Genomic DNA, 14,974 nt, shown 5'->3' on the forward strand with positions numbered 1-14,974 from the left:
CACTTTGTTTCGTTAATAATTATGCCATACTGTCAGACGGCGGAAAAGCTGATGCAGATGTTCGACATGCTGATATACAGAACCAGAGAATACTAAACTGTCGTCCATATAACAAAATACGAATGGTAATTCTCGAAGCACCTCATGCATGAATCTTTGCCATGTTTGGGCAGCGTTTCTGAGGCCAAATGGCATAAAATTGTACTCAAACAAACCGAATGGTGTGATAACTGCTGTTTTTTTAATGTCAGATGGAGCCATGGGAATCTGGGAAAATGCTTTGACGCAGTCAATCACACTAAATATTTTGGCATTGCTAATCGTACTGTTAAAATCAGTCACATTGGGTACTGGGTAGCGGTCGGGAATTGTGCGGGCATTGAGCGCCCTGTAGTCTCCACATACTCTCCATGAATTGTCTTTTTTACGGACCATGTGAATTGGAGATGCCCATGAACTATCAGACCTACTTACCTGTTTTTAGAAGTCTGTCGAACTCAGCTCGCGCCGCGAGCAGCTTCTCTGGAGGCAGACGCCGCGGGCGGAAGGCAACGGGTTGACCTTGTGTCGTGCTGATGTGGTGTTGAGTATTGTGTCTGCATTTCCTGGTTGCGTTGACGGGTTCGGTAAGTGCTGGAAAGTCTTGAAGCAGTTTACGAAAAAGTGACTCCTCCGACAGTGCTCTGATATTGCCTACAGTATACGAATCGTTACGACTGTCGGGTGACGTGTGCGCCCCGCTTAGTTGCGGGTACGAAATCGTATCACAATATCCCGACGCGGATGACGCGGTAGATGAGCCGGAAATCTTCGTGCGGAAAGACACGGGCACATCGCACAGCACTTGAATCGACGCGGAAGACGCAGTAGGCAATATCCCTTCTGTGGGAACTGTCACCAAACGACGGTTAACCAGGTCGGGCATAAGTCGGTAGATCCGTAAAAAGTCCGCTCCAATTATAGGACTCGGCACATCAGCAACCACAAAAGTCCATTTTGGATGGAAGTTGGAATTCAGATGTAATACCAACTGTTTCTCACCATAGGTAGATATTCTGGAATTATTTGCCGCAGTCAGCACATGTTGCGTTGTTGTCGTGAGTTTATCACCTCTCTTTCTTGGATAAACACTGACTTCTGAACCTGTGTCGATCAGAAACTTCTCACCTGAAGAGAGGTCCAACACGAACAATCGGTGTGATTGGTTGACTGCAGACACCGTGGCGTTTTCACCTCTTTGAATCACGCTATGACTCGGGCGCCTATGTTGTTGTTGACGAACGTTAGCGCCCTTTAACGCCCGCCTTTTAAGTTTGGGTAGCTGCAGGGTTGAATACATTGACGGGCAGTGTTACCGAAGCGTCTGTGGTACCAGCACCATTGATCTGTCAAATCCTGTTGGATAGCATTTCTTCGTCTTTTCCAACTGCGACTTCGTAGTTGCTGGTGGTGTGAAGTTACTTGCACGTTGAGTTTTGCCACTTGTGCTGCCAGTAGCTGTATGGTGGGTTCGGTCGATGAGCACTGCTGTTGGGAAGTATTATTGCATGTTCCTGGCTCACTGACGTCAGATTCCATCACACTACACGTTCTTGGGTCTCCTGGCTGTAGTTGAATTCGGAACACGCAGAAACTTCGGTTAAGGTGTTTGCGATGGTGTCTGCCTTTTTTGCTAAGACTTTCAATGGTAAGTCTGTTTCTGCTGCAATGACGGCACGGATGTTGGCAGGAAGTATACGAAGCCATATTAGACGTAAAGGCTCTTCAGGTAGGAGTTCCGGGCCGGCTAATGTACGTAAGGCTTTGAGTACTTGTGACGGAGTCTTGTCGCCCAAATCTTCGTATGCGAAAATTTTTTGTAGTCGCAAATGACCGAGCGGGGTGGCGCAGTGGTTAGACACTGGACTCGTATTCGGGAGGACGACGGTTCAATCCCGCGTCCGGCCATCCTGATTTAGGTTTTCCGTGATTTCCCTAAATCACTCCAGGCAAATGCCGGGATGGTTCCTCTGAAAGGGCACGGCCGACTTCCTTCCCAATCCTTCCCTAATCCGATGAGACCGATGACCACGCTGTCTGGTCTCCTTCCCCGAAACCAACCAACCAACCAACCTAGTCGCAAATCTGGTGACAACGTATAATGCTGTATGAGAGCTTCCTTTAGCACAAAGTAGTTTTGTTGCGACAAGGTTTCTTCTACTTGCTCTATCACTTCTAAATTTAGATGTGAAACCACTATATTAAATTTTTCAATGTTGTTAGACACCCCACGCTGTCGAAATATGCATTCAGCTTGCGTAAACCAAAGCTGGGGCCGCGTCGGCCAGAACGCGGAAAGCTTAACATTTCCGTGTCGCGCGTAGGTACTCCCATCTTTTGCGTTAACATCTGTCGTTCCGTTTTGTGGCGAATCAAAGGGCGTGGACCGCGATCCTTGGTCGAACAGACTGTAGTCTTCAATCTTGATTCCACTGCCCCATGCTTTTGTCTCTGAATTCATTATTCTCGTCGGTATATATATTTTCTTTATGCTTCTGCTACGATTTTTCGGGGTCACCACTATGGGAGCCTTTATATTTTATGAAGTAACAGCTTTTTCATGAGATGAGAAAACATTTTATTTTCCAAGCACAGATCAAAAACTAACAAGAATAAACAACTCGTAACCAAGCCGATTACGGCAAAGATAAATATCTATCAGCTGCGGCTTTCACCCGCTGTTTTTGGCGCAGTGAATAAACGACGTCGCCACAATCTCTTTGTAGTTTGTATGATTTCAGCAGATTTGTCGTTTGGTATCTGTTTTGGATACTTGTGAACATTATACTTGTAAATGTGATTGTTTCCCTGTTGCTGTTAGTACGGTGTACATTTGATACGCGAAGAAATTGTAGAAGTATACCGTGAAATTTAGACCCGAAAGTGTGGCTAACCTGAAAATGAACTCCTAGGATCATGCCGTACCGGCGTACCTGAGTAGCAGAAGGTTCGAAATTTAAAAATTGGTTGAGTTCGTGTGGTTTTTTGTTGTTCTGATTTCTTCTACAAGTCTTTGTGTGTTTGTTGTTTTCGTGTTTGCGCGTAAGTATAGTTGAGCTGGAATCCTGATTTATGAGAGGCACATTTAAAGATTTCAGCATGTCCAAGTAACAGTGAAATGTAAAAGTTGTATCAGCGTTGTCTTAGGAATCGGTTGACTAAATCGAGGATTGTTTTGTGAAAATTATACGTCTTTATTTGCAGACGAGGATATCATATTGTAAACCCATTTATAAACTTACACCTGTCTTTTTCTGTTTCAGAATGTTCAACGCGGGTTTGAACGATCATTCAGCTAAAGGCATTATGGGTTATGTGAAACAGGAGGACACGGTATGTTTTCACATCCTTAGTGGCGGGATGAGCTTGTTTAATTAAACTATGTCGCTTAGATATTGAGGTTGTGGGACATTTGTAACTTTCTGAAAATCACATTCAGCATATGAACAGGTGGATTGCTTAGATTGAGGATGGGGACCGCCTTGGTTGTAACCATTTTCACTTCGTTACCACAAAATGTTTCTTCGCAATGGACCGTACTCCCCTCTGGCGAAGCAATTTGAAAAATCAAGCAGCAAATTTGTTTGTTGTGGTTTAATGGTAGAGTAAACCATGTACGCACAGAGCGCCACCACTTTCAACACTAATTTTTTATTTTTTTTATTCTATGGAAACATATGATGCTTGGGTATAGAACATTTCATACTTCATTTGTGCTTTAATGAGAAACTTTGGTATAGTTATCCACGTTTAGATCAATACATAGGCTGTATGGATGCCATCAATTGGGGGTGCAATATTTCTTATCTGATAAATGTTTCGTGGATTCTTTAATTAGTCTTACAGTATTTATAATAATGTATTCTTGCTTAATTCATTGGGTATACAGGAATATTAACTGGCTGTCTACAGTTACATTAAATACTCATGCACAATGTAACAGCTGTTTGGATGATGTATTCACATGGTACAGTCAGAATTTCTAGATTTTTGAATGAACCTGTACAGTGGCCTTGTTGCTACTATTTGTTATACACAGAGACCTTTTCTGTATCTTGAAGAGTCCGTATAACTGAAGTATTTGTATTGTAACAAAAATAGGTCACTTTGGGGCATGAAATATTGGAAACTGGTGCAAGGATTCACAGAGCATAATATTCTGTGGATAGTCTTTTTTACCAAAGCCTTTACATTTTCTGTTGAAATCTAGCAGTCTAAATTCAACCCAATGCATCATCCTTTGTACTTGTTGTATGATCATTGTGTGCTTTATTGAACTAGAAGCATATAGAATCAGTTTTCTTTTAGATTTAAAGGTATGTTATTTTTTAGTGAGCAGGTGAGGCCATTTTCAGGGCTGCATTAGAATTTTCTGTGAATTGTGTTGGAGCTTTAGCTGTGCTAATTATGTTGCTGTCATCAGAAAACTGTATTCTTTCTCAGCATCTGAACCTTGGGAAATCGGTAACATCCTTGTCCGTGGGACTTTTATGGTATTCATGCATTCTTTGACACAAACTGGGATTTCAGCAACACCAGTTGACCTCTTATTTTTATTTTTTAGTTAGCATATTATTCTTGTCACCCCCCCCCCCCTTCCTCTCTCTCTCTCTCTCTCTCTCTCTCTCTCTATCTCTCTCTCTCGACAGAGTACAACTGAGTTTGGTTGCTGGTCCAGGGTGGGTAAGATGTACGTGTCAGAAAATTTGTTTTAATTTCTTTACAATGTTATTGAAGTGCTTATTCACAAAGTTTGCTATTTATTTTGGATGGTTTGACTGTCTTTGTTTTTAATTTGTTAATTTTTGTTTGCACAATCTTGCCGTTTTCTATGTTCTAATATTGCAGGCTTCTTTACTTTTAGTTTCTGTTATCAATAGTATTGATGGTTTGTAACTTTTTTAGTGGATAGCAGTAGCTTACTATAAAATCTCCCAAAGATTTCATGAAATTGCAAAAAGGGTGTGTCTGTGAGACTAGTTTTCATAGAAGTGAGGTAACTAAGTGTTTGAGGATTTGTTGATACGTCTACTCATCCAGGTATTTCTCTCTGAAGTTGGAATGGAATGCAATGTTTTGAGAAATTTCTCTTCAAATTTTAATTTAAATATGGACAGTAAAACATTTTTTTCTGTTATTTCAACATACACTTCCTCCCACTCTACATATTTCTACAAACATTTTTATTTTTAATATCTGATGCAGATGACCTAACAGACCTAGATTTTGATCATTATATATAATCATTTTTTCTTGTCTTTACCTGTTGCTACATGGTCTGTAAGAGTAGACGATTGAACCCCTACCTTTCAAGGAGAATCTACTGTGGAAACATGCAAATTCATATGAGGTTAAAGCTAAATACAGAATTTCGTTTACTGTCCACCTATGGTCAGTAAGATGTAAAATTGAACTGTATGTTTGTATTTGCATTTATCAGCATCCCATGGATGTTTATTTTGCGGCATAGCTGCTGCACTTGCTTGGCATCTGGACAAAGCATTGAATTTGTTAGTCAGTAGTGACGTGTAGCTAGCGTGGCACTAACTCCTGCATCGGGGGAAGGGGTGAGGGGTGTAGAGTCTGGTTTTAGGGAGATTCGGGTATGCACAATGTTTTTGGCTATAATATTACTTGAGACGCTCAAAATTGGTAATTAGAGCTTCCCCCTGTACTTTCATGCTTTCCCATTATGGCAATGTATTCTTTATATGCTATGGTTATCGTTTTATTCCCCATGATTGTTTTCGTTGTTAATGTAAGCATCTTATCGGCAATTTTTAGAACTGCAGTCATCTGTAATTACTGTTATGGTTTGCTTTTATGATGAGATTTAGCAATTGAACACTATCATAGCTCACAACCTGCAGGTGCCATCTGCTGAGGACCACATGTTCTGGTCTTAGGGACCTTGTATGTTTCCATATCCAGTGTGATGCATGCAGCCAGAATATGCACAACATTGTAGGCATGTTTTTGATGTAAAGATTTACTGTAAGCTTGATACTGTTTGGTTTGCATTGGACTGTGCCATATGGCATAATATGGTAATCTGCTGCTTTCTTCTTATTTCTAGTGTAGATTGTCACTTTGGGGACAGAGCAGGTTACACATTTAAAAAAAAAAAAAACCCTTTAGATCCTCTAGTGTTTTATTCTACTTTATAGTACTGCGCCCTTTGGCAAGGGTATTTACATACTGGGATATTTTATGCACTGTATCCCAAAGTATCTACCAAATGCTAGTAAGTTCTTATATGCCTTCTTGGTAATCCAATCTCACTAAATGGGCTAATACCACTGTTATGAAATTTTGTTTTTCTTCCGGTTAGGGCAGTCGGATGGTGCCTAAATAAAGATGAAATGAGTCGGTGGGAAATAATAAAAAATTTGAACACTGCAACTAAGGCTGCTTGTTTCTTCATGTGAAGTACATAGTGTTCACAAATGTACTTCTCGTGGCTGAACATTATTTTTTATGATTTGATGGAAGACTGTTTAACATTTAGTTGTACTTTTTGTGGTCGTCACCTACTTTTTAAGCTTGAGGTTACAAAATCCTTAAGATGGGATGGAACCACTGCTTTTGCCTGCTTGCTACACTGCACATCTGATTTGCTGCTATTTCTTCCTCTTTTTGATGCCTCACCTTCTGTTGCTTCCACTCACTGGCTTGACAAATTGTTAGTACATAACCCTGGGAATTTGGGAATTACGGAAGCGTCCGATCCCGCCCGTCTGCTTTGACCCATGACGTCACAAATATGGCGGAAACGACCATAAACCATGATTCCAGTATGGCGCATATAAAGTCATTATGTACACATTGTGAGGACATAAATATATCGAAAAACAAACACACACACTTTCCACAAGAAGCGTAATGACACTAACGGGACAAGCGCGGGAAATGGGGTGTTTTGGGTGGGGGGCAAACTAAATATAAACATATTTAGACGTCCACCCCCATACAAAACCACACAAAAAGACGAAAAAAACCGACATCACAAAACTCCCCAAATACCACTAAACAATATCATCTGGAATCGGACACTTCCCTTGACCTATATAGCTCAACAGCAGCTACCGATCCCATAAATTAGGATCAAACACTTCCCTTGGCCTATATAGTTCAAAAACATCTCCTGATACCAACATACACAGGCACACATCGGGATCGAACGCTTCCCTTGACCTGCGCACTTAATTTTCTCCGTCATATCCATTCCTGAACAAAAACAACGAATTAATTCTACTAAAATTACCACCCGACGTACAGCGAACACTAAATTAACCTTCACACAAAATCGTTAACTCACTGAAACGAATTCCACTACAAACACAGCTGACACACTAACAGTTCTGGATAGTGAGCAAAAGCAAACTGAGCCCATTACACCACATGAACGAAAACCCTGAACATACCACCAGAGAGCACAACACGACGACATCTACAAAGACGCCACACTCAAACCAAAGTCCGCGCCGTCATGACGTCACACGACAACACCATTACGTCACGGGTCAAAGCAGACACGTGGGATCGGACGCTTCTGTCGACCCGGAATTTGTATAGTGCGCTTAAAATAAGTTCCAAATTTTGACCTCTGGCTCACAGGAAGAGACGAGATGCCGTAGCTGAGGTAACACTGATGGCGTGTCTGCTTTCCGTACCGCGCTGCTGTCCGTGTGCTTGCTAATGCACCACTGTTGCGATGCTGTGGATAAACAGAACCAAGTGATGTTACACATTAGATACATCTATGTTCAACAGCTCTACTGTAGTAGTTCATTTTCACATTGAATTGCCTGGCAGTCACCAGGTGTTGTGGACAAGTGTTTTGTGTCGGTGTTGCGTCAGTAATAACAGTGCGGCGTGTCTGAATGTGCGATTCTCAATAAGAGAGGTCATCTGAGAACACGTTCACCGGCTGCGAAAATACTGAACATTGGAAGCAGGATACTGATTCGTGGACAAAGTCGTGAATTTGTGTTCCCTGTGTGCAGTTATTTTGAACTTGAGTGCAGTAGTGGCAGTCTGATTCTGAATGTTACAGAACAGCTGCTGCTCCTTATAGTCAGCAATCTAGATTCCTGAGAATTGGGAAGGATAAGGAAAGAAAGGAAAATATGAATGACAAAAGAACATCAGCTCATTCTTCACTGGAAACTCCGGGCCAGAAATGAGGTTAAGATATGTGGATAACAAAGATGGGCATATTAAAGCAGGATGCAATGTGCAGATGTGTGTTTGCTTATCAGTACCAGGAGTACCCTACAAATAAGCTTCTTTTCAGCCGTGAAGCTTTGGAGCTGTTCGTTAGGAGGAGGTTGTCAGTTTGAAATTATCTTTACGAGCTTGGTTTCTGGAAGAACAAATTTTTGTCTTGAGAATCTATCTACATCGGTACTCTGCAAACCACTGTGAGGTGCATGACAGAGGGTACTTGTATAAGTTACTAAGGTTTCTTTCTGTTTCACTCACATATGGAGTGCAGGAAAAATGATTATTTGAATGCCTCTGTGTGTGTGTGTGTGTGTGTGTGTGTGTGTGTGTGTGTGTGGTAATTATTCTAATCGTCTCCTCACGACCCCTATGTGAACGATATGTGTGGGTTTGCTGTTTATTCCTAGTGTTACCATTTAAAGTTGGTTCTTTAAACTTTGTTGGTAGACTTCTTCGTGCTAGTTTGTCTATCTTCAAGAATCTTCCAGTTCAGTTCCTTCATCATCCCTGTGACACTGTCCGATGGATCAAACAAACCGGGGACCATTTATGTTGCCCTTCTCTGTATGTGTTTAATATACCCTGTTAGTTCTGATTGGTACAGGTTCCACACACTTGAGCACCATTCTAGAATTGGTCACACAAGTGATTTATAAGCGATCTCCTTTGTAGAATGCCTTGTACTCTACCAATAAACCAAAGTTCACAGCCTGCTTTACCCATGACTGAGCCTATGTGATCATTCCCTTTCATATCCCTACCAAGTGTTACACCCAGGTATTTGTAAGACTTGAGATGGCCGATTCCAACAGTGACTGACTGATATTATAGCCATTGGGTACTAAGTTTCTTTGTTTTGTGAAGTGCAAAATCTTGCATTTAGAGCAAGTTGCGAACCTCTGTAGTGGTGCACATCAAAGGCAAGAAACTGACATCATTGAGTACTTCCAGATTCCTCAATTATTCTACAATTATGGGCAACAACAACAACAACAACAACAACAACAACAGTATCCCTTTGTGACCTTTCATATTGGTAGAAGATTATTCAATTCTTTCCTGTTTTGTCTGAATGCCTCCAATCACGAATTCCAATTTTCGCTAATTCCTCTTTGACACATTCCTCTCACCTCAGCTTGCTCTTTAAACCCTTTTGATTCCTTCACACACTGCATTTAATATTGTCTTAATCATTCTATCCTTAGCTCCGAGTACCACTCGTGCCCTTTCCAGTCTTTTAATCTTAGTGCAACTAATAACATCTCGTTCTCTGCACACATTATTTTCTCCGTATTTGAATCTCCACCACCACACATTTTTTCCACTGGTCCCAGAATTTGTCTCAAGAGCTTTGTTTCAAATATGCCAACTTGCTATTCATCAAATTATGATACTGTCCAGATTACAATACCTGGTCTCACTAAAATCTTAACTAGCTTTCCCAAGCAACAACTTGCCTTTCAGATGTTTTCTGAGGGCACGGTAGAAGTCGGATGACATTACCTGTTTTTGGATTTCAGAGCTTGGAATTCGTGATTGGAGGCATTCAGACAAAACAGGAAAGAACTGAATAATCTTCTACCAATATGAAAGGTCACAAAGGGATAATGATGTGGTTGTTGTTGTTGCCCATAATTGTAGAATAATTGAGGAATCTGGAAGTACTCAATGGTGCCAGTTTCTTGCCTTTGATGTGCACCACTACATTTTCAATATCTTGTGCAACTGCACTGCACTTCTTTTGGTATTTATTGAGTACTTCTCGGTTAAGATTAGATTCTTCAGCAGAAGCACCTTTTTTATTTGTTCATCATTTTTGTACCATAAGGCAACCCCCCCCCCCTCGTTCCCCCCCCCCCCCCCAAAAAAAAGCAATTTTTATTTACTAAAAGCTACTATATTTTAATAGTGGTCACCTTCTCGAAGTTTGTGAATGGTATAAGTTTGCTAGTTTAATTCCCATATGTTGCAAGCAACCTTTCTCAGATTAAAGATTTGGCTGGCTGTAGACATTTTAATGCTGCAGCTCCCCATGTCCATTTAGAAATCATTGATACAACATTTGATGCTAATTAAATGTATTTTTAAGCTAGTCATATAGCTATGTATATGTGTATAGTGTGTTTACAATAAGTCCAGTACGGTGCGAGTGGAGGGAAGTGTAGTTGCCAGTGTGTGCTGGGCATGTCAGCAGGTGACTGCAGTATTTATATCTGCATGGATACTCTGCAAATCACATTCAAGTGCCTGGCAGAGGATTCATCGAACCACCTTCACAATTCTCTATTGTTCCAATCTCGTATAGTGCGCGGAAAGAATGAACACCTATATCTTTCCGTACGAGCTCTGATTTCCCTTATTTTATCGTGGTGATCGTTTCTCCCTATGTAGATCAGTGTCAACAAAATATTTTTGCATTCGGAGGAGAAAGTTGGTGATTGGAATGTGAGAAGATTCCGTCGCATCGAAAAACGCCTTTCTTTTAATGATTTCCAGACCAAATCCTGTATCATTTCAGTGACACTCTCTCCCGTATTTCGCGATAATACAAAACGTGCTGCCTTTCTTTGAACTTTTTCGATGTACTCCGCCAGTACTGTCTGGTAAGCATCCCACACCGTGCAACAGTATTCTGAAAGAGGACAGACAAGCGTAGTGTAGGCAGTCTCCTTAGTAGGGTTGGGTTGTTTGGGGAAGGAGACCAGACAGCGAGGTCATCGGTCTCAGCGGATTAGGGAAGGAAGTCAGCCGTGCCCTTTGAAAGGAACCATCCCAGCATTTGCCTGGAGCGATTTAGGGAAATCACGGAAAACCTAAATCGGGATGGCTGGACGCGGGATTGAACCGTCGTCCTCCCGAAGCCTCCTTAGTAGGTCTGTTACATTTTCTAAGTGTCCTGCCAATAAAATGCAGTCTTTGGTTAGCAATCCCCACAATATTTTCTGTTTTTTCCTTCCAATTTAACTTGTTCGTAATTGTAATACCTAGGTATTTAGATGAATTTGCGGCATTTAGATTAGACTGATTTATCGTGTAACCAAAGTTTAACGAGTTCTTTTTAGCACTCGTGTGGATGACCTCACACTCTTCGATATTTACGGCCAAGTGGCACTTTCGGACCATCCAGATATCTTTTCTAAATATAGTGCCAGGTCTACTCGGCACAGAACCATGCATGTTCGCTTGACTACGTGAACAGCAAGCCGTGCAAGCCGGCCGATCTCCCATCTTTCTCAAACAATTTTAAAGAAGCTATGTAGTAATAAACTCTTATTCTCGTGCATCTTATGGTTTAATTCGTCAGCTTTGTGGTGAACCCTGTCTCATTTCTTTAATGGTCACAGTTATTGTGATATTTCGATAGTAGGTAAACTACTGCAAGAAATTCTTATTTTGTAATGAAAAATAAGTATTGCTATGAATTTGTGTTTGGTACTTGTTAGGTTGCATGTTACTGCATATTAGATCTAGATAATATATTGAATTATTCCTTAAACTTGAAAGGCTATTGCTGTCTGTTTCCAATCTCGTGAAAATGGAATGTATGTAAAGTGCTTCATCACAGACTTGTGCAGTGGTGAAAAAATTAGAACAAAATATTGATAAATTCATAATATCTCATAAATGGTTCTTGTAGATGATAGTGGGCAAGGCGAGTGCGTTTCGGCGTATGATTAATATGCGAAACTTCCGTGTCTCTCGTGACATTCGAGTAACTGCATATTTTTTCAATGAAATAGCATTATTATTGAGGACCGTTAGTAGCTTGTGAAATGAGAACAGCTGTGGTTTTGTACAATATAAATGACACCTATTTATTTTTATACTGAGAATGAGCTGTTTCATAAACTATTGACCTGACTTGGACTCAGTTGTTTGTTTAATAATACACTATTTCAACATTGTCACAGTTTCAACTGCGCTAGATGTTAGAGTGATGAATACACTCCTGGAAATTGAAATAAGAACACCGTGAATTCATTGTCCCAGGAAGGGGAAACTTTATTGACACATTCCTGGGGTCAGATACATCACATGATCACACTGACAGAACCACAGGCACATAGACACAGGCAACAGAGCATGCACAATGTAGGCACTAGTACAGTGTATATCCACCTTTCGCAGCAATGCAGGCTGCTATTCTCCCATGGAGACGATCGTAGAGATGCTGGATGTAGTCCTGTGGAACGGCTTGCCATGCCATTTCCACCTGGCGCCTCAGTTGGACCAGCGTTCGTGCTGGGCGTGCAGACCGCGTGAGACGACGCTTCATCCAGTCCCAAACATGCTCAATGGGGGACAGATCCGGAGATCTTGCTGGCCAGGGTAGTTGACTTACACCTTCTAGAGCACGTTGGGTGGCACGGGATACATGCGGACGTGCATTGTCCTGTTGGAACAGCAAGTTCCCTTGCCGGTCTAGGAATGGTAGAACGATGGGTTCGATGACGGTTTGGATGTACCGTGCACTATTCAGTGTCCCCTCGACGATCACCAGTGGTGTACGGCCAGTGTAGGAGATCGCTCCCCACACCGTGATGCCGGGTGTTGGCCCTGTGTGCCTCGGTCGTATGCAGTCCTGATTGTGGCGCTCACCTGCACGGCGCCAAACACGCATACGACCATCATTGGCACCAAGGCAGAAGCGACTCTCATCGCTGAAGACGACACGTCTCCATTCGTCCCTCCATTCACGCCTGTCGCGACACCACTGGAGGCGGGCTGCACGATGTTGGGGCGTGAGCGGAAGACGGCCTAACGGTGTGCGGGACCGTAGCCCAGCTTCATGGAGACGGTTGCGAATGGTCCTCGCCGATACCCCAGGAGCAACAGTGTCCCTAATTTGGTGGGAAGTGGCGGTGCGGTCCCCTACGGCACTGCGTAGGATCCTACGGTCTTGGCGTGCATCCGTGCGTCGCTGCGGTCCGGTCCCAGGTCGACGGGCACGTGCACCTTCCGCCGACCACTGGCGACAACATCGATGTACTGTGGAGACCTCACGCCCCACGTGTTGAGCAATTCGGCGGTACGTCCACCCAGCCTTCCGCATGCCCACTATACGCCCTCGCTCAAAGTCCGTCAACTGCACATACGGTTCACGTCCACGCTGTCGCGGCATGCTACCAGTGTTAGACTGCGATGGAGCTCCGTATGCCACGGCAAACTGGCTGACACTGACGGCGGCGGTGCACAAATGCTGCGCAGCTAGCGCCATTCGACAGCCAACACCGCGGTTCCTGGTGTGTCCGCTGTGCCGTGCGTGTGATCATTGCTTGTACAGCCCTCTCGCAGTGTCCGGAGCAAGTATGGTGGGTCTGACACACCGGTGTCAATGTGTTCTTTTTTCCATTTCCAGGAGTGTATTTCTAAACTCTGGTTTGTTTTGACAAAAGAAGCAGATTTAACATGGCAATAAGAGAAGTTATGTATCCCTCAAAACTTGTCACAGTTGTTCATGAATCAGTCTCCTCAACTATCTTCATTGTGTGGCTGACAACTTGAGACCAGTCCTGTCGTATAACATTCGCAGTGGCATCTTTTGTCAGCATTTCGACCTCAGTGAATGTAAACTTTGTGCTGTTGTTGGCCACATTTTTTGACCTAGTCCCATATATTCTGTCGGATTTAAATGAGCACGATACAGAGGAAGCCTGATTAAACTGTACAGTTTGCCTACAGCTAGATCGTCGACCTGGTGGTGTGAAGTTTTGGCTTGTACAGCACTGCTAATTTCAACTTTATCTCGTGGAACATTTCTTTGTACCCTGAGCAAAATATCCACTTTGCTCCACAGCATTGTTGGAGATTTACACATCACAACAGAGGGGTCGACAGAAGCGTCCGATCCCACGCGTCGGCTTTGACCCGTGACGTCATGACGGTGCGGAGTTTGGTTTGTGAGTGTGGCGTGTTTGTAGATGACGTCGTGTTGTGGTTTCTGGTGGTATGTTCAGGATTTTCGTTTGTGTGGTGTAATGGGCTCAGTTTGCTTTTGCTCATTATCCAGAATTGTTAGAGTGTCGGCTGTGTTTGTAGTGGAATTCGTTTCAGTGAGTTAACGATTTTGTGTGAAGGTTAATTTAGTGTTGTTCGCTGTACATTGTGTGGTAATTTTAGTAAAATTAATCGATTGTTGTTTTTGTTCAGGAATGGATATTACGGATAAAATTAACAGTGCGCAGGTCAAGGGAAGTGTTCGATCCCAATGTGTGGCTGTGTATGTTGATATTGGTATCGGGAGATGTTTTTGAGCTATTAGGCCAAGGGAAGTGTTGGACCCTAATTTATGGGATCGGGAGCTGCTGTTGAGCTATGTAGGTCAAGGGAAGTGTCCTATTCCAGATGATATTGTGTGTAGTGGTATTTGGGGAGTTTTGTGAAGTCGGTTTTTTCGTCGTTTTGTGTGGTTTTGTATGGGGGTGGGTGTCTAAATTTGTTTATATTTAGTTTGCCCCCACCCAAAAACACCCCATTTTCTGCCCTTGTCCCGTTAGTGTCATTAGGATTTTTGTGGAAAGTGTGTGTGTTTGTTTTTCGATGTATTTTCGTCCTTATAACGTGTGCGCAACGACTTTTTGTGCGCCATATTGGAATCATGGTTTATGGTAGTTTCCGCCATATTTGTGACGTCATGGGTCAAAGCAGACGGGTGGGATCGGACGCTTCCGTATTTCCCAACAGAGAATTCCGAGGAATGTTTCGCAGC

General features: G+C 42.6%; 1 protein-coding gene across 2 annotated transcripts in view; it reads left to right on the plus strand.

The window, feature by feature from the left end:
* The first annotated feature begins 2,643 nt into the window (after positions 1-2,643).
* Positions 2,644-14,974, plus strand: part of LOC126213447 (zinc finger protein 484-like) — a 105,763-nt gene continuing 93,432 nt past the window's right edge. Inside the window, exons 1-2 of one of the 2 annotated variants that reach the window (XM_049941192.1) lie at positions 2,644-2,761; positions 3,303-3,372. In XM_049941192.1, the coding sequence (XP_049797149.1) occupies positions 3,304-3,372 (69 nt within the window). In that variant the 5' untranslated portion in view covers positions 2,644-2,761; position 3,303. Of the gene's footprint in view, positions 2,762-2,967; positions 3,082-3,302; positions 3,373-14,974 lie in introns of those variants that run through there. The other variant, XM_049941193.1, reaches the window with a different exon arrangement.

This window comes from Schistocerca nitens, chromosome 11 (assembly GCF_023898315.1).
Source record: "Schistocerca nitens isolate TAMUIC-IGC-003100 chromosome 11, iqSchNite1.1, whole genome shotgun sequence".
In the NCBI taxonomy this organism is placed as follows: domain Eukaryota; kingdom Metazoa; phylum Arthropoda; class Insecta; order Orthoptera; family Acrididae; genus Schistocerca; species Schistocerca nitens.